The sequence below is a fragment of the Cyprinus carpio genome, chromosome B1 (assembly GCF_018340385.1).
Source record: "Cyprinus carpio isolate SPL01 chromosome B1, ASM1834038v1, whole genome shotgun sequence".
NCBI lineage: Eukaryota > Metazoa > Chordata > Actinopteri > Cypriniformes > Cyprinidae > Cyprinus > Cyprinus carpio.
The window spans coordinates 37,289,285-37,309,040 of record NC_056597.1 but is presented as its reverse complement, the minus strand read 5'-3'; the positions used below and the strand labels follow the sequence as shown (position 1 = coordinate 37,309,040).

The following is a 19,756-nucleotide window of genomic DNA, read 5'->3' as shown; positions in this document are numbered from 1 at the left end:
CCAGCGTACAATATTTACCAGGAAATGTCAATTTGATTAAAGCGGGACGCAGTTATTGTGACTGGAGGGATCCAGTGACTCGGGCCGCTTTGGCTTTATCAGATATCCACCGATAATTTGGAGTATCCCTTCATCATAATGGAGAGATTTTAAAAAGTGAAGAGCGTTTGAATAAACATCCTCCTGTCTGTGGTCTGAATGCGGGAAGCGCTGAAGAAATAACATCTTAATTAGAGCGAAACCTGAGGATGCTGAGCTCATAATGAAGAGTATGAGAGACAAAACCGTGGCACAAACACACACTCACCAGTGTTAAACAGCACTAATCAAGGTTAAGACTGCAGGTGCAGACAGAGATATAGTCATAAGGAATACCAAGAGCATGTCTCTATAGAGTGACATATCTCTAAAAATATCATCAGACTTACTTACTTACTTACAGGCCAACATATTTACTTATACTTAAAAATCCTGGAAAACTGTATCTTGCTCTTTTCAAATATGTTTAATATACTATATCACAAAATGACTGTTCACATAGCAACAGTAGCATTTGCATAGGAGCCGTTCCTTAATAGAGTGCAACAAAGGGGTTTCGGAATAAAAAATGCCATTCAATTTCTCCATAGGGACATGGATTTGTAACAATACCTCATAAGGCTTTAAAGACAGACCTACTGTGGGCTCAGAGGTTGTTAGTCGATGGTATATGCTTTTGATAAAGCCATCCGTTTGCATTATTTCAACTTATGTTGTAAATAATTGTTTAGCTGCGGAATCCCTGGTGAAAAACTACATTACCCATGATGCCGTACAGAAAATTCCACCAATCAGAGAGTAGGTCTGCCCATGCTCCCAAAACTCTTAAATATTAAAGTATATACATGTATATTTTGAAATAAACTTAAAATATGTTGCTTCTATATATGCAATCAACAGCTTTAAATGAATAGTTTTATATTTATTTATCATTTTTGATACTGTCTTTTACAGTGGTTCATGGGATTGTAGTTTGTTCCCTCATTAAAGATATTAAAATACTTTCAAACATTTTCAAATACTTTGTTGATTTTTGAATTTTTTTGGTTCAAATAAAAGTTTGAATGTGTAATTCACCTTGTAGCTAGTTCACTTGGTTCATGGCTTATAACACTTCAATTAACATTTTTTAAATCCCTGAATGGAGAAAAAAAAATGCTTCTGGAAACCTGCACCGCTGATAAAGTGGACAGGCACTAATGCACTCTATTGAGCACAAGCACAAATACAAGATTAAAACTTTCCAAACACCTTCGTTATCATGCATTCCTGGCTTCAAAAGAACAGAGCAATTTTTTAATTGAATACAAGCAACTGTAGACATCATATGACTGAATAGTGCACAGGCCTGAGGATGAGTGAATAATGAGAGAAATCTTATTTTTAGAAGAAACAACTCTTTAATTTTAAGGGTCAGAAAGAGGGTGGAAAATGTTAATAAAAAGCTAAATTACAACTGTTTGTAGTAATAAAAATAATAGCTGCAAAAGCATATAGTATACGGTTGTTCTAAACCTCTGCTGCTATTACAGTGATTTTTATCATCGTCACTCTGTCCTGATAAGTTTCTCTTGATGTTCAGGGAATGGAAGCGTGTCTTTTCTCCTTTTTCTGTGTCCTTTTTCTCTCTCAGGAGCTCCCTTATTTTACTCGGTCCCTGTCTATATGTTATTCTCCTTTCTCTGTCTGCCTTTATTCATGCATCATCTATTCAGCTGTTGTCAGTGTGTGTTCTACAAAGAACAGAATGTGAGAGGTGTACAAATGTGGGGTTTGTAATGGTACACCTCACTCAGCTTTCCCCTTAAGTGTGTTCGAGCGCTTGTGTTTCCTTTATGAGGAGTGTGTTTGAATAATAATAGAGTTTATAGCACACAGACGCACTCACCTTTTTCAAAGATAGAACAGTCGTGTTAAGGTACTGTAAGAACTACTTTTAGTATATAATACCTACGTCACTACTGGATTATTGATGCAACAGAAAATGAAAAATAACCTCAGGATCCACCTAAGTTCAAGAGGACCATGCAGTGCTAAACATGGAATAGTTCATGCATTTAGACACATTTCTGAACCTGAAACTCTACTCAAAATAATAAAGGTGTGTGTGGGCCGGAGCTGTCGAGCTTCAAAATAACCAAAACTCCATGAAAGTATTGTAAAAGTAGTCCATATGACCTACGGTTTTATTTTCCAAGAAATGGACTGATCTGATTCTCAATTTAAAGCAAAATTATCAATATTCATTTAAGTTTCAATCTATTCCTCAGACAAATCTAAAATATAGATTGGAAGACATGCAATAAAGCAAATGATGAAATAAAGCGATTAAGTTAATTAAATTAAATAGGAAAGACTGTGCAAGAAACAACATACGGGCAAAGATAAAATGTGCATCTGCAGTAGCTTGCGTGAGTGTATGTTTTGCATTCAAATGTTTGTTTAACCGATGGCATCACTAATTTCCATCCATTACCCAGAAATCCAAGCATTCAGGATGGGCTCTTGCTGTGTCTGCTTCTAATCTACCGCAGGAAATCCAATCCAAATGCTGTAATGTCTTTACCGATGAGAAGTGGAGAGACAAAAATGAGGGGAAAATGGTGAGAGCCTGAAGGATGAGGGAAGGTCTTAATTGCATTTCCTTTGTTCATGCAATACATTGTTCAATAAGCTATTTTGAAAAGAATCAATGCATGCTTTCTAAAAAACCTTACACTTTTCAAAATAAATTATGTAAATAAACTATAACCTCTATATGAAGGCATGGAACAATGCAAGGGACTGTAATATGATTTATTAATCAAGTCACCTTTATTTCTATAGACCTTTACACAATAGGCTACAGATTGCTTTAAAACAGCTTCACAATGATAAAGGGGAAAATAGCTGAATCAATCATGGAATGAAATGAATAGTGTCATTATTTAGCTCTAGTCAATTTAATGTTGATTTAATTCGGTTCAATAATAAATTAAACTAAATTATCTGTGCAATGGCCTCTGAATATCATCAGGTCATTTCAGACTTTAAGGGAATACATTTTTGTCACCATGCATGTTACTTTATATTTGTATGACTTTCTTCCACATGTTTAGATCTCAGGCAGTAATTCATACCTCCAGGCTCCAAAAAAATACAAAACAACTAATCCATCTGTATCGTGCAATGTCTACACCAATTCTTCTGGAGGCGTACAATTTGACATTCATCATCTATTCTTCCTAACAGCTCCTTTTGTGTTTTACTAAATAAATAAAACTGAAAACTTATCCTTGAATGATCTGTAAATATGACTGAAGAGCTGCGAACACTTCCATTGATTTCGTTTTTTTTTTTTTTTTTTTTTGGCTGGTGAATGTGTTGAACTCTAATTATCATTCTGTTCAAGAACACCAAACAGCAAAAGATGAAATGCTCAGAACTGTTCGTTCTGTTACTTTGGCTCAATGTGATACCAGAGTCACACTGACCCTGCATGAGAAAGAATATCGCAGGTCATGTGGAGGAGACGAGGGGTGTGTGCACTGAAGAGATACATCAAAATGACAAGGAAAGAAGAACAAAACATACTTACAACACAAGGTACAGTATTTGTGCCGTTTTCATATTTTAGAAAGCTGGTCATATTAATATTGTATATATGACCCAACACAAGGACGATGTGCTCTTTTACACTGAAACCTATTTTTGCTACATTGCTTAACGCTGTAAATATGTTTCACTAGTATCAGATGGGGCCCCCTGATTCCCCGGGGCCCTGTAGTGGCCTCTTCCCTTGCTAAAATGTTAAGTCCGCCTCTCTGCGCACTCAACTATATGCAAAACGGAGCAGGACGCAGACCACAAAGTTGGTATGTATAAAGTCATCATGGAGAGTTTGTCAAATAGTGGAGCAACAATTACATTTTCTCTCTCTACATCCCACTCATTCTTTCCGCCTAATATAATTACAATCAATTTAGCTTCTGTGGGCGGGCGGCTCGGGAGGGATGTGAATCTTGCATTAGCTTGCACCTTTTCAAATATCAGAGAATTATTAAAGATCACAATGTGAGACAGGTGCAGACACCCACACAGATAAACATATACGCTGCTTTCTTTCTGGATGTTTACGTGTCTGGTCTGAGGAGCTTATAATGAATCTCTCGCATCCCAGAATTCAATCTGACAGGGTGCCCTGAAGCGCTGTCCTAAACGAGACTGTACCATTCTGTTTTGTTTCAGATCAGGTGTAGGTTTTATCTAATGGTGGCTTAGATCAGGACTCGGATTTGGATGCTGCTCCAGGATCAGAGGAAAAGGGAGTCGTTCTCCCGCGGTGCCCTGAAAAGGTCACACAGTTAGGGGTCTTTGTTGAACGGCTGCTTTCATCATCGTCAGGGTGATTTATTCATATATTTATTATTGATTTCTGTATAAATTCTAAATATTATGTTTCTATATATGTTTATGTTAATTGTTATAGCTTAATTGTTTAATTTGTGCCTAGATTTGTCAATGTTTATTACTGAGTTGCCACATTATTTTTGTATCTTTTGGATTGGGGTACATATTGAAACATATTGAATGATGAAAACACATTTTGTGAGAAAACAGAAGCACCCTAAAACAGCCACATTTTTCCAGTTCTGTTGCTCTCAGTGACTTTACAAAACCCATAATAACACCTTGAAATTACTTATAATGATTTAGTGTTTTGAAATATGGCCCACAGTTACTAGTTTTTTTCCAGCTCTACACTCATCCATGGACAAAAATCCCATCCAAAATCAAATGCAGCCACCCGTGTCTCCATGTTTTCCACGTTTCTGTTGGCAAGGACGCATATTTGTTGTTGCTGAATGTTAGTTTTATAAAAACACATGCTCGTCTACGGCCAAGTGTTAAGTGTGAATGTGTGTGTGGTTAGCTTTGATTAAGCAAACAGTGTCTTGCAAAAGTTCTTAGAGTCCTAATTGTTTAAAATAATATTTCTGGGGTTTCTTGTATTACCATAGCAAATTTTGTTTTTGCTATTTGAGTATAAATTTGAAGGTGTTTCCATTCAACAAATCTTCTCCTCAGTGATCACTGAAACCTCAGCCCAGTCAGCAGTAATGATCGTCCAGCATCAAATGATCCATTGGCAGAAAGAGTCTGTCGGCAGTGTGCAGAATGAGTAGCAATCAAATCAGCTTCACGCTCTAGCAGACAGGGAACTCTGCATTAGAAAGGAGGAGCGCTAGCTTTTTAATGAGGTTTCCAAGGTTGCTCTTGTTAGGTTTACACTTTGGCAGCTTCATGAATTCTCAAATTCCCCCAAGTCTGGATTCTGGTGCCTTGACCTTCAGAACAGCCACAAAGTGAAAGGTGTAAAAAAAGATCTCGCAGAAGCACTTCAGGTGTATCAAGGGTGATTTGTTTAGGTGGCAGTAGTCCTAGTTTCTCATGCACGAGGATATTCATCAAAAGCAGTCGGAACAGAAGCAAACAAGGCATTATCGGTCTTTTCTGTTGGTAGAATGAAGACTCTATCAGAGCAGGGACTTATTAGAGCAGGAGCAATGGTGAGAACGGCCTTCATTTATTCCAAAGAATGCTGGATATCAGTAAGCTTTTGCTGGCTTATCTCAAACATTGGGAATCCTTACTCTTTGTAGCCTCCCCTGAAATTTGTGTGCAAAGCGGTTGTGTAAGTTCACTGAGATTTTCAGTCAAGCCAAAAAATCTAGCAGAAAGATCTCATGGTTATAAATTATGTCAACACAGGGATTTCTGAACTACATCCACTGGTACAACGAACATCCCACTAACAATAATGCATCACCTCTAGGTTCTCTGGGGTGTTGCGGTCCTCCTCTTTGTGCCAGAAGTTGAAGTTCCTCACCTGGCAGCACTGAATATTCCTCCTCAGAGCAGCAATGAAATGTCCAGATATTGCTCAAGACCTAAGTGTTTGCAGAATGTCTCGAAGTTACTGCCAGACATCTGTGGAAATCATCGGAAGTCTTTATATCAGTCGTAGCTATCTATCTTGATTCAGCTCAATTTTGTGCCTTTACATTTTATACAAATCTGCATAAAAATGATTTTTTTTCTCATTTACAATAGCCTTGTACAAAAACCTTGTAATATTTGAGTAAAATGGCATGAAAAAGGCATAAAATGAAGGAAATTATACTTTATGATACTGTTGTTCCCAGCATGTGTTTTTTGCTGCTTGTTTTGTTTATACTGTTGTCAGTAATTGGTGTTTTTAGTACCAAGTGTTGAGGTATGTGTGAGTGTATATTGTTCAGTTAAATATGTTATTTTAAATGTCACTGCATCACATCTATACGGTTTTATTAGAGTTACTCAGTATTCAGTATTGTTTTTAACCACCATAGACACTAAGCATGTGATTACATTCTTTGCATCTTGTATTAGCTATTAGAAAATTTGAGATTAGAAAAGTGTTTGATGTCTCATTACAGATTCTTCAGATCATTGTGTCTGTGTGTACTTGATGGAAAACTATCCCAGGATACCAGGCTTTTTTGAACAGGGATCCACAAGTGTGCCTTTAAAAATATATATATATTTTTATGACACTATGTGTATATTATTTGCTCTTAATCCTGTTTGCCATGATGCTATAGTTTTTGTCTTTTTCTAATTCCATACCCTAAATCGTATCTGGTTTATTAGTTTTTGGGGGCTTGCTTTCCTGTGATATTGCCTGTCGGATCTAAACCTAAGATTTGTTGCCGTCAAGTTGGAAAAAGATAAACCTGTCTGATGAGAAGGATGCTTTATTACTTTGCATCTTTGTTTACTTCTGCTATATTCATGATTTGAAGTCTATGACAATCCTCCAGCATCCATGGAGCCTCTGCTATTTGACACAAATTACTTCTCAGATAAGTGTATTTTTGCAGAGAGAGTTCAGCTCTGTCTGAGATGACAATGTGAAAGTGGATTGAAAACGAAGACACAAAGAGTCTTTCCACCCCACCCCACTCAACTCAAAACGAAACAATGTAAAGCAAAAATTGAAAACAAAACCTAGGTGGAACAGAGGAGCAAATGGAGGCAGAGTGAGAAAAGATTGGAAACTGAAGAATGAGGATGAGACATCTGAACTGAAAGCAGTTCATACACAAGGACTCAACCAATAACACAAACAAGACCAGGAGACAGTTTTTATTTAAAACACTGAACTGTTTTAATTAGTCCGTTATGATGTGATGTTGCTCCTGGTAATAGGACTAAATTTGGCTTGATGCAAAATGCAACAGTGATTTACTGGTTTCACACACAAAAATAAGAGCTGCATGCTATTACTTACATTACAAAAACTGTCATTTTAGTTTCTGCATATTCACATTTGGCACAAAGACAACATATAGGCTACACGATTTACGTTTTAAGCCAATTAAGTTTAAGCTTAGTTTCTACTCCTCCCTTTTCTCCTAAAATGGCTCTGAGTGCTGCACGTCCAAATAAATGACAAGACCGGCAGGTGTCAAAGAGGAATTTGGACTTCAAATAAATTTGGACTTTTCTTTATTTAAGCTATTTTACACTATTTTAAGCTTGCAATACATCGCCGGAAACATATAGATGACTTTTACGGTACTTGTATCGTTTTTTTGGCTTGACACTTCAGTCCCCCGTGATCCTTTGTGCAGATTTTTTCCATGATGACGGTGATGATGAAGCAGAAGGGCACTTCTGCAAAAGTTCCCCTTCACCCTTCAAAGCTCTCTCTCCAGAGGGTAAACTCTTTGAAGGGATTAGCATCATACACTAAGTGTGAACAGTATGCTCATTGTCTGTTATGTACCACCAGTACACTATAAATAGCATCTACCTGTAGTAGCTACCCATTTACAGTAAATTACATTTTCAGAGCTTCAGTCATTAAACCAGGTTATAAACCAGATTAAGAAGAGCCAACAAAGATATTGAACTTTTTATTGTTAATGAAAAGATACCTTGAGACCACTAAAGCTGGTTGAGACTGTAAACACAAAATTACAGTGTTACATTTTCATAGTTCGTCAAAGTGAAGGAAAAGGATATTTAGGCCCTGAATTAATGGTTTTTGCATTGGGGCCTGTACAACACCATTGGATTTTAGTCATTTATTGAATATTTTCATGTCTTAGCAGCTAATAATTAAAATTGGAGAGAACCACGTTTTTCATCAAGTGTGAAGGACCCAATAATAACCAGCAAAAATTCAAAGACTGATCATATGACATTTTGTATTCTCTTGAAGCAGATGTGTATGTACTTTCGCTCATGAAGGTTTAGGACTGTATATAAAGATTGATTAGTCACATGACATGATATACAGGCTCAAAAGGTTATGTCATCTTGGGATTTTAAATTGCATGCTTCAAGGGGGTCCTGCGCAAGCCAAGCAACTGTCATTGAGATGAATGGAAAATGCTAACATTTTCTGGACTTTCTAATATCTGGACTAACTCTCTCCAGATATTACAGACCTCCTTAACGGTAGGGCCATTCAAGTCTGGTCTGGTTATTGCTAATTAAAGATGTATATTGTTAAAATACTTGAGTAGCAGAAACAATGCCTGACAAAACTCAAAAGTCTCTAATGGTACAGTGTCACCTGAATGCAACTCAGATTTCAGAGGGCTAAAAACACTGAAAAACACTAGAGAATGAAAGAAAAACCAAGAGCAAATGGCTAATGAATACACTGTTTTATTTAGACAAAAACATAGTATATGTACAACTTAAATATTTTGATTCTCACTTAATGAGGTCTGGTGATTGATTTCATAAGTAATAATGGCATCAGCTATTCAAGCGCACTCTTAATGTCAGCAATATGCCATCAGTATATAATTTCTGATATTAAGTATTAACAAGTGCAATATATGATCTGAAGGGTCTCTTTCAGGAAACTGTATATTTTATATATCTCCAATTAAAAAAAAAATTTCTAAACATTTTCTTACACAGGTTCCTGATAAGAATCACGAAACAAATGAATAATAAAAAGCGAGTAATCATTAAAAAGTAATATTAATACCAGAAACACTGCAGAACACGACATTTGCTCAGCATCTCTTCAGCACAGAGTAACTTGTTAATGCGTCATTCACAGTTCGAAGGCACCGCCGACACGTGCCTAACAAGTCTAGAATCAAACAAGTCTTTGGGTTTAATAGAAGAATCTTAAGTATTGATCATAAAGCTTGCTGACTGACACGGACAAGCCTAAAATATGCCTGCTGAATTATGAGTGTCATCAAAGTTTATATCAGAGGCACATTTAGCATTAATAGAGCAATGCACATTCTTTATAGCTTTTATGAACAGCTAAATACACATGCCGACACGCAGAACACTTAAACGCTGTTGCACAAGGAAGATCTTTGTAGCATTGAAGCCATTTCTTGAAACGTACAGGAAGGGTGGCTGCAAACACTGGATGGGTTCATCCATCCCAGACCATTTTTTCTTTTTTGTTTTCTGCAAATGAGACCATTTGTACATCAAACATCAATAGAAATGACTTAAGAAAGGCAATGATAATGTTTGTTGGTGTGGTTTCCATTACACTTTACAATATCATTACATGGTGACATTATGTCAAGAAGTGTTCTTAAATATAAACCGTATGAATACATACATTACACTTAACAATGAAGCATATGAACGGAAATAACCCTCACCAGTAAAGGATTTGGGAAGACGCTAAGCAACAAAGAAAGCAAAGAACAGGTTGTGTCTCTAAGGCCTCCACCGACGCCTCACATTTTCAAATGTCTGATAGTTTGATCTGGGACAAGAAAAGGCACTTTGCTACATTTGGCAGAGAGCAGAGGAACGTTTAAACACGTCGATACGGATCAGGAAACGCTATCTTGACCCTCATACTCGACAACCATTGAACACCACACCCTAAAGTACTTTAAAATCCCAGTTTCCACAGATTCCCATCCCCTCTGACATGTGAAAAAGTTCAGTTGGCTAAGATCCTGACATCCAGAAGCAATCTTTCACTTCTCATTATACCTTTCAGTGCAAGTCCCCAGATGAAGAAAGGGAAGTTTCTGCCCAGAGAAGAGGCGCTCTCAGTGTGTCGAGGGTCAACGCTCTGTCCATTCACTTTATACGTCCAACCATAACGGTGTTGAGCTGCTGACGTCCGGAAGAAGATATCTAAAAAACAACTAGTTTGCCTTGCAGATGTTCTTGTCAATTAAAAACTTTGATCTACATACTGCAACCAAATTTTGACAAAAAAAAATAAATAAAAAAAAAGATGCTCTTCAGTTCATTTGGCAGAGATTAACAGAGAGAATTATTTACCGTGTTTTACACACATCTCTCTCTGAAAACCTTTAGTATCACTGATATACTTTTATAGTTTCTCGTAACATTTTGAGTTAGATTCATTTTCTGTTTTCATTTTAAGTTTGAGTATTTAGATGTGTTTTTGGTCATTTTTATTTTAAAAACGTCTATATAATTAAGTTATTACATTATTAACTTTAAGTTCTTTAAGCTTCTGTTTAGTTATATATTAGTACTTCAACTCAAACTAAATGAAAATGAGAAATTTTGCCTTTGCAATAACATTATTTCAAGAAAACACGATTTGTATGTTTTTTTTATTTTTTTTAGCACTAATAACCCTGCTGATTTGGTAAACTGGTTTTACCTTTTAGTTGGAATCATTTTGATCTGTTTAAAAGGGAATATTAATGATAACTGGGTGCCGATCATATTAGAATGAGTTTCCAAGTATTACATCAACCTTCTGGGAGTTCTACTGCAATTTTCCAAGTTTCGACTGCTGAGGAACACAGCATAATAGTCTGTGGTTGTGAAGGACACTGGGATATGCAAAGTTTTTCGCAATCAGCTGTAGCAGGTAATTATAATAAATTTTCTGTGTGTGTTTGTTTCTTTTTTGTTCACTTCATATCAATCATTTGATTGTAGAGGAGAAAGAGAAAAGGTTACTTTGTGTTTAATGCAGGAAAATTGATTGAATGTTTCTATTTTAAAGACTGTGTGTGTGTGTGTGTGTGTGTGTGTGTGTGTGTGTGTGTGTGTGTGTGTGTGTGTGTGTGTGTGTGTGTGTGAGTGAAAAGCAATATACCAACATTCATCATCTCCTTCAATCCCCTTCACTTGCACCTGAAGTCCTGTCTCTCTTCTTAATCCCTCTCCTGTTTCTTTTTCATCCTTTCTTAAAAGTTAGGCCCAAAAGTCTGAGACCACGTTGAAAATCTTGGATTCAAAATGTAATTTAAACCAGAAAATAAAAAGTTTTGTTTTCAAAGTGACATTTATGAGATTTCAGACCCTGCATTATTCCTTTTTAGGTCATGCTGAAAGTTAGGCTCTGCACTTAATCATTAAAGAAAAACTTGAAAATTGTTTTGCTAATATTATATTTATGTTGAAGGGATTTTATTAAATTCTAAAAATAAGAAGATTTTCACTGGTGGCCTCAGACTCAAGGTTTTTAATAGTGTTTACAAATTCACAAATAGTGCTTCTTAACTGATTAAATATTTTAAAGCATTAAAATTCAACATAGAATTTTCCAGGCCGCTTTAAAATTCCTGACATTTCCAGGTTTCCATGTGCATGAAGACCCTGGTGTTTCCAGCACACACTGCACCCTCCACCCAAATCAAAGTATCCTGGCATTGTTCGGATGGGCCCTCACGACCCGCCGGGGTCACAGGTCACGGCTGGAGCTGGGCGTGGAGACAGTGGGCACCGGGTGGAGGCTGAGCTCTGCTGCACGGGAGGGCGGAGTCACTGGCACGTTCAGGGGCGTGGCTTGAGGCTCAGGCCACACTTCCACAAAAAGCCAGAAGAAGAGACAGGCGGACAGACAGACAAATTGAAGGGATGAACGCAGAGACGATAAGACAAGAGAGCACAGGAAAGGAGACGAAATAAAGATGGAAACGACAGACAGAGAGAAACAGCGTTTAGAGAGTGGACTGGCCAATGATCTGGGGTCTTGCAGGCTGAGGCTTCTCAGACGCGCTCATGCAAGACTGTAACTGCAGATCCTGCAGAAACACAGAACAGGACAGACAGTGGCACCTCTGCACTGCTGTGTGTGTGTCGATGATGCTGTTCTGAAGTTTAGAAAAATAAGTATGCAATAACAAAAATCCTGCCATTAGTTATTTCAGACCCAGTTTTTTCAGCATTTCTCTATTTGTGTTCCACTGAGAAAGTTTTGAAACAACATTGTGGTGAGTAAATAATGACAGAATTAAATTTTTTGGTGAACTGTCCCTTTAAATTGCACTCTATTGCACTAAATTGCAATAAACAAGCACTAAACAAACATCCCGCCCTTCTATTTCTCAACATTTTCAGCCATTTTCATATCTTTTTTCTTTCTTCCTGTTTCTCATTCTGTAGAATAACATGTTCTTTCTGGTGCACAATGTGGTTCTAATTCAGCCTCTGAGATTCCCTGCAGGTACTCTTTAAAACTGAGAGAGAGACAGATAAAAAGAACTATTTTGCTCTGGAATGATACCGGAGATGGTGCTCGGAAGGGGGATCTGTGAACCTTAATTAAAACTGGGCTGCATTTCCACAGACTTCAGAGAGAAAATATAACATATTTAATTTAATTATAAATTATACAGTATTATTATATTTAATATAATGTATTAAAATCATATTGTTTATATATTAATATAATGTATTAAAATAATGATTGTTGTATATATTTATGTTCCTATATATTATTATTTATATATAAATATATATATATTATATTAATATAAGTTTAATTTAATTATTTAGTTTTATATATATATATTAGATATATTCAATTTATGAAGTATTTAAATAAAACCATTTTATTTCACAGAAACAAGGAAAATAAAGTGGGCAAGTAGCTGTGTAGTGTAACAAAAATTGGCACAGTTTGTCCATTAGCTGAATCTATGTAATGCTTCCAGTGTGTAATGTCCAAATGTTCCAATTGTTTCATGCCAGAGTAATTTGTTCTGAAAACTTCAAGTGGTGTTGATTGCTTCTCGCTTCAAGACCAGAAGGTTTAAAGAGCCATTTCTAGGCCAGTGTTTTTTTTTTGTTTTGTTTTTTTTGCTTTGTAAACATGCAGAATGGAGCCAAATTGGCCTCCGGTTCCAGCAGCGCTACACTGCCGGTGAAAAAGGGCTAAAAGAGAGAGAGCGAATGTTTGTTTTGTGTCTCCAGCAATCAGACTGAGTATCAGTCAAAGCAGGGAAAGCCAGTCTGCCACAGAGAGACATTAGTTGATATCAACTCTGTGGATGCAGTAATGGCTTAAAGAGACTGGCTTTTTCTCCTTGATCCTACATCAGATGGTAATATCCATCAAAGACAAGGAATTCTTCAGTCAAACAGATCTGATTCAGTCTCTAGAGCCGTACAGCTTTGATTTCCCCACTGAATGAACTATGGGATCGTCTGATCTCACTCCCGGAAGGACACTCTTATAATACAATCACATTTCTACACACACACATACTTGTACTCCTTTATGGTCCACTTGGTCAAGCTGAACCATAACACAGAGAAATACATTTCATCATCTCTTCTACTAGGGCTAAACAATATGATAAAATAGAACTGGTAAAAATGGGTATGTATATTGATTATCTCAACAACAACTTCAAGTGTGCTTCCAATTACAACTTAAAGTCATAAAAAAGTCATTTTTAATAAAGTTACACTATTCTGTTGTTTTTTTGTTTGTTTTTGTTTTTTACATGATATATTGTTTCATTGTCTCCAAATTAAAAAACATAATAATTTTAATGATTTTCAAAATCCCGAAAATATATGTCAAATAACAATGTGGTAATATTAACATGGTTGTTTAATAAATAAATTATTTATTTGATGAACTTTCACCAAAAAAAATCTATATTACTGGTTAAAATGGGACTATTTTGACAATTGTTTAATTTTTTTCTACATAGCAGAATAAATTTAAACATTAAAAAATACATATGAATGTATTAATGACAAAAACTCTATTTTGTCATTGTGATTTAAAATGACTCATTAATGTAAGATTTTGGTCATACTATCGCTCAGCCCTTTTTTTCATTCTTTCTTTTTTCTTTTTCTTTCACTCACAAACACACACAGATGCTAAAATACATGGACATTGGGAATGTTCATTGGGAACATATGAGTAGTGTTTGTCCCTAAGGGCACTAAGGGGGTTAAGGACTGATGGACAGGAAGACACAGACACACAGACAGACACACACACACACACACATAAACACACACAATCTCTCTCTCTCTCTCACTCCATTTGCTGCTCAGTAAATCGATTTCACTGAGATTGGGGCAGCTGTATCGAATGTAAAATTCTCAGCATGTTTGTAATCTACAGTGAGTTCATGAACACACCAGTAAAGGGCTAAAAACCACCTGGCCCTAACTGTACCGTTTGTTTTTCTTCTTCTAGAAAACAGTTTAGAGGAATAGTTTACCAAAAACGTAACATTTCTGTCAACATTTACTCACCCTCATGTTGCTCCAAACCCTTCAGTGGAAAATAAAACATAATGTCATAATATTCAAAATGTTAAGATAGACTTTTGAATGTAGATCATATGAATTGTTCTGGTTGTCCTTTTTGTTCATATCCACTGATTGTTAGAAGAGAGAATACTGTGAAAACTCTGCTAAACATCTATTTTTTACAACAAAAGTCAGTCAGGTGAGCAAATGCTTACAGGATTTTCAATTTTCAATTTTTTTTTTGGGGTGGGGGGGTGAACTGTGCCTTTAACAATTTTAGAGAACATTCAGCAACACTTTACAATATGGTCCCATTAGTTAGCATGAATTAATGCATTAACTAACAATGAGCAAATCTTTAACGTTAGCTGTTTAAAATTCTCCTTTATTTCATGTTAGTACAGATCAGCTAAATAGTATTAATGTACACAACTTTTGATTTTGATAATGAATTAATAAATGTTGAAATTAACATTAACTAATATAAATTATTGCTTTTTTAATTGTTAGTTAATGTAGCAAATGGAATCTTATTTTAAGTGTTACTGAGCTTTTAGGATCTAAAACATTCAACATACAGTATCAGACAATGCAAAGAACAGAATATCTAAAGGTATGTTTACACAGCCACAAAATGAAAAAGTTTTTACTTATTTTTTTTTAAAGTTTCGCATACAGATTACAATGTTGTTAATATGGTCAACTTTCACACAGATCAACAAAAATGACTATAAATGCTGCATTATGCATGCCAGGCCAGTAGTTCTTCTGTCAATTTGTAAATAAACACTATGCGTCTATGTAAGCATTCTTTACAGAGCAGTGAATACAAATGCTGTTTTGGTTGTCAAGTACTGAACACGTAATACGCATGTGCATGACATCACCATTTTCACAAATTTGCATTTTTGTAGTTTACGCAATAATACTATTGTTTTTAGAAACCTGCACTTTCAAACCCATATTCAAAAGTTTACAGACACACAAAACGCTGTTGTCGTGTAAATGAACTACAAAAAGGTGTAAAAAGTTTTCTGTATTTAGTTGAAAACGGTGTCGAGTAAATGTCCCCAAGACTAAAAATATTAACACTTTAGTGATATAAACTAGGACTGGCAAAGTTAATGCATTAACGAATGTGATTAATTCAAAATGCATACTGCGTTAAAATAATTTATAATAATGAAAACACTCGTAACCCTGGTAGGCAGAAATTTCTATTTTAAAAGCAAATCAGACGTCACTCTACCATTTAAAGCTTATCAAGTTTGAAGTCTAGTTTGAGCAAGCCGACAATGAATAAATGGTGTGTTTAATTTCACGTTAAGTGTGCGATTAATCGCACAGTATTGGGCACGATTAATCACAATTAAAATTTGAATCTATTAAGAGCCCCAAAATAAACATTCAACACATGTAAAATATGTGAAATGTGCTTTCAGAGTGACTGTACCTGGCTGCCCTGTACGTGTCCATTAAAGTCATTGTTCCGAGGTGTCAGGAAGGTATCGTGGGTCGTCGTTTTCTCCGTCCGTGGGACACTGGGATCGCCATCCTCCACGCCGTTTGCCTTGCGCACACACAGCACCTTCCGGAAGCTCTGCTTGAAGTTGTCGGACAAGAACCCATAGAGCAGCGGATTGGCGCAGCTGTTTGCATACGACAGGATAACGGCAAAAAAATACACCCCTGCCATCACGCTGTTCTCCGGGAGTATGAACACCAGGTTTACGATGTTGATGATGTAGAACGGCAGCCAGCAGAGGACAAACACCACCACGATCACCACCACCATGCGGGTCACCTTCCGCTCAGAGCGTCTACGCTTCGTAAATCCAGCCCGTGCACCGGACGACTTCACCTTGACTACAATGAGCAGGTAACACATGCAGATGACCAGCAGGGGGCCGAAGAATCCGAGCGTGGCGGTGTAAAGTATGAATGCCGTCGACCAAATGTCTCGTGGTTCCGGCCAACTCATGTTGCATGAGTTAAACATGTCCTGAACGTCAGAGAATATCACCACGGGGAGAACGACGATGAAGGAAAACGCCCACACCGCTGCGCTAACAGCTTTAGCTACTCGTGGTCGGCGCCACCTAGTGGACCGGATAGGATGCACTACTGCTAAATAGCGATCAATACTCATCACTGTCAAACAGAAGATGCTTGTGAATTGATTTAACGAGTCTGCCGTCATGACGACGCGACACAGGAATGAGCCAAATGGCCAGTAGGATAGTACGTTTTGCGTCGTAAGGAACGGAAGGCCCAAAATATACAGCTCATCGGCCACGGCCAAGTTTAAAATGTATATGTTTGTAACTGTTTTCATTTTAGCATAGCGCAAAACTACGTAGATAGCCAGAGTGTTGCCAGTAAGTCCAACGATGAACACGGTGAATGATATGACCGCAGTAACCATCGTGCTGCTCCCTTGAAAAGGCATGCTCTGATCGGACACATTGCCAGTGTAATTCCCAACTGGACTTCCTGAAAACCCCAGTCCAAAGGAGGAGGAGGAGTTATAATCCCCTGGGATTGTCCCCACCATGCTGGATTGGTTTAATGTCTCCATTCTGGATCTGGAATGGACAGAAAGATATAAAAGGGTCAGAAATTAGTGTCGCGATAAGGATGAGTGACCGAGAGAGAATATAAAGCAGCAATGAATCCATAACAGCTCAGTGGAAAGGTACATAGTTTCTCTTTATGCGTGTATGTGTTTGTCAGAGGGAGAGCGTATGGCTTGTGTTCATTTAATGTGCTTGAGATGGCTTGTTTTACAGTGAGAGATCAGAGAGACTGAATCAGTGCAGATGATCACACCTCAGCTATAAAGATCAGAGCCAAAACAGCAAACCCACACAAGGAGACTGAAGTGACACAACGCACACATGCATATCTCTCTGTCGCGTTCTGTCTCCTGTTTCATGTCTCTCCTCAGTGTTGCATAGTGGCACAGTACGTGCATGCATTAAAAACTATATTAAAAAGCATGGTTTAAAAAAAAACACTATATGTGACATCTACTGAACCAAATATGTTTTTTTTTTCAAGCTTTTGAACTAAAGAGGTAAAACACAGTTAACTATGGCAACAAATAAAATGGAAAAATGCCTTAACATTTTCTTATTGGATTTTGATTGATTCTGATACTTATATCAGTCCAGAGATCAATTTCACAGTTCGTTTTCTATCAATTTGAGCACAGTTGACCCAAAACCGACTGTCGGCATAGATCATAATCTAAGAGAGAGCTCAGTGTGCCTGTTTTCAGTAGCTGTAGGGTTTTTAATCAATACTCCAGTTAAAATATTAGTAAAACAACATCTAGTTCAAAACTGTTACATAGTTTCTGTAAATTCTCACCTCCTAACCATATAATAATTTCAACACAATAAAATTACAAAGATATGCAACTAAATAATATGCTAACCATAAGTTTGAACTGTGTTCTCAAGACAAGAGGCAAAGTTGGGGAAACTTGCCACATATGTATACATTTAGATTGTTTTTTTTTTTTTTTTATCTACGTTATTTTTTTGGCCATAACAATGGTTGATAGCCTATTTCTGTACGGACTTCACTGCTGGTCCATGCAACTCACAGAATAAACGCACTGGCGCTGAAGATGCGTTGAGGGTCTCGACTGATTTACTAAAAAGCATTTTCTTTCTAACTATCTGCTCTCACCTTGATGAAATCAGCTTGAAGTCGTCAAAGACAGCGATAAGAACGATGTGTGCCGGTCTTTCTTGCTTGGTTGCATTATTTAGAGACATTATTTATTATGTTTGTTTAGAAATTAACACTTTGTTAAACTGCGTAAAAACTTAAATGCATATTATGCTATTCATCTGGGATGACATTAAAACTTAGTACGCTTAAACAAACCACCAGGGTATTAAAAGTGCATTATTGGGCAATACTAAAGAAAAAAAAATGTCCCATACGATCAGTGTATCAACGAAAACAGTCCCGAAGCAAGTTAAAAATATCCTTACAAATATTAGTTTACTAAAAGATTTCTTAACTTAGATGGAATGTTGACTAAAATAAAATAAATCAAAATCTCAATCCGAAACAGTAAACTGCGCTTACCAGAGTATGTTTCAGTGAGACGCAGGAAGGTGTGAAACACCCCTCGAAGGAGATGAGAAGAGCAGATAAATGTAAAAAACACCGGAAAACATAGTGCAGGTTAAATCTGTCAGCGGCGGTATCTGAATTATAGCTTGAGGACAGCCTTTCGCGTGCGCGCTCTCGCACCAGTGTGCAGCCCCGCGACAGGTGATGGCATCTGCTGCCCGATTCACTCCGAGATCGAGCTAAACCTCCCCGTTAAACCTGGAGAGAGAGAGAGAGAGAGAGAGAGAGAGAGAGAGAGAGAGAGAGAGAGAGAGAGAGAGAGAGAGAGAGAGAGAGTCGCAATCCTGCAGTCAAGCCGTGCGCGTGCTCCAGTCACAACCGATCATCCCACAATTAATAATTCTTTAACCCGAACTTTTTCCAGACTGAAAAATGATCCTGCCAATTATATGGAGTCTGAAGGAAGGCGAGTTCTAATTATAGTTTTTGCATATTCAAATTCCACATGCAACAGAGCCAATGTGCACAGTCTTTTAAATCCCTTTTACCTTATATGGCTCAGCGCAGAACGTTAACAAAGTTCGCGTTCGAATTTAGAATTTAGAATTCGAGTTTGAATTTACAGAGCGTAACGGAAGATTTTAAGTGAAGTGTTCATAATATAAGCTTATTAGAAGACTAATGGTGAGTATGAAGTGTATGGACTACTTTTATGATACAGTTGAAATCCTTTTTGACAGCAGTAGGCCTATCTACATTACCTGTGTTGTAGCGTTTTTAAATATCAAAATGATTTTTACATTTCTGAAAGAAATATTAGTACTTTTATTCAAAACGTGATCCCTTGGTGCTAGGTGGTTGTTGCCAGATCATGGTAAAATTGGGTTTATGGTATTTATCACAAATGTAGCTTTATCCACTTTATTCTTCAACGCGGAAGTTAAGCCTATATGGGGGAGACTTGATTAATGTTGATTAGTGGCTATAGGGAAATAACGAGAAGAATTACAGCGTGCAGTAAACGGTAAAACTGTTTGCACTACAAACCAGTGTGTTTATAATTAAGATGATACACTACACTAATATAATAAGACACAACAATTTG

General features: G+C 37.0%; 1 protein-coding gene across 2 annotated transcripts; it reads right to left on the bottom strand.

Annotated features, from left to right (window-relative positions):
- Positions 1-7,966: 7,966 nt before the first annotated feature.
- LOC109080681 (somatostatin receptor type 5-like) lies at positions 7,967-18,935 on the bottom strand. 2 transcript variants are annotated; one of them, XM_042717350.1, is made up of 3 exons: positions 18,664-18,935; positions 16,013-17,144; positions 7,967-11,863 (listed from the first exon to the last, which is right to left on the bottom strand). In XM_042717350.1, exons 2-3 carry the CDS (start codon positions 17,135-17,137, stop codon positions 11,741-11,743), a joined length of 1,248 nt encoding a protein of 415 aa, XP_042573284.1. In that variant the 5' UTR covers positions 17,138-17,144; positions 18,664-18,935; the 3' UTR covers positions 7,967-11,740. The 2 variants fall into 2 exon arrangements, with proteins under 2 accessions (XP_042573284.1, XP_042573285.1); XM_042717351.1 differs by having other exon boundaries at positions 7,967-12,083; positions 18,664-18,930.
- Positions 18,936-19,756: the final 821 nt, after the last annotated feature.

Bases quoted from the DNA above. Each gene is read 5' to 3' on its own strand.
- LOC109080681 (XM_042717350.1), bottom strand. From the start codon at position 17,137: ATGGAGACATTAAACCAATCCAGCATGGTGGGGACAATCCCAGGGGAT. The intron at 11,864-16,012 runs GTACAGTCACTC...CTTTTTGTGGAA, and splicing joins GACACGTACAGGGCAGCCAG to GTGTGGCCTGAGCCTCAAGC.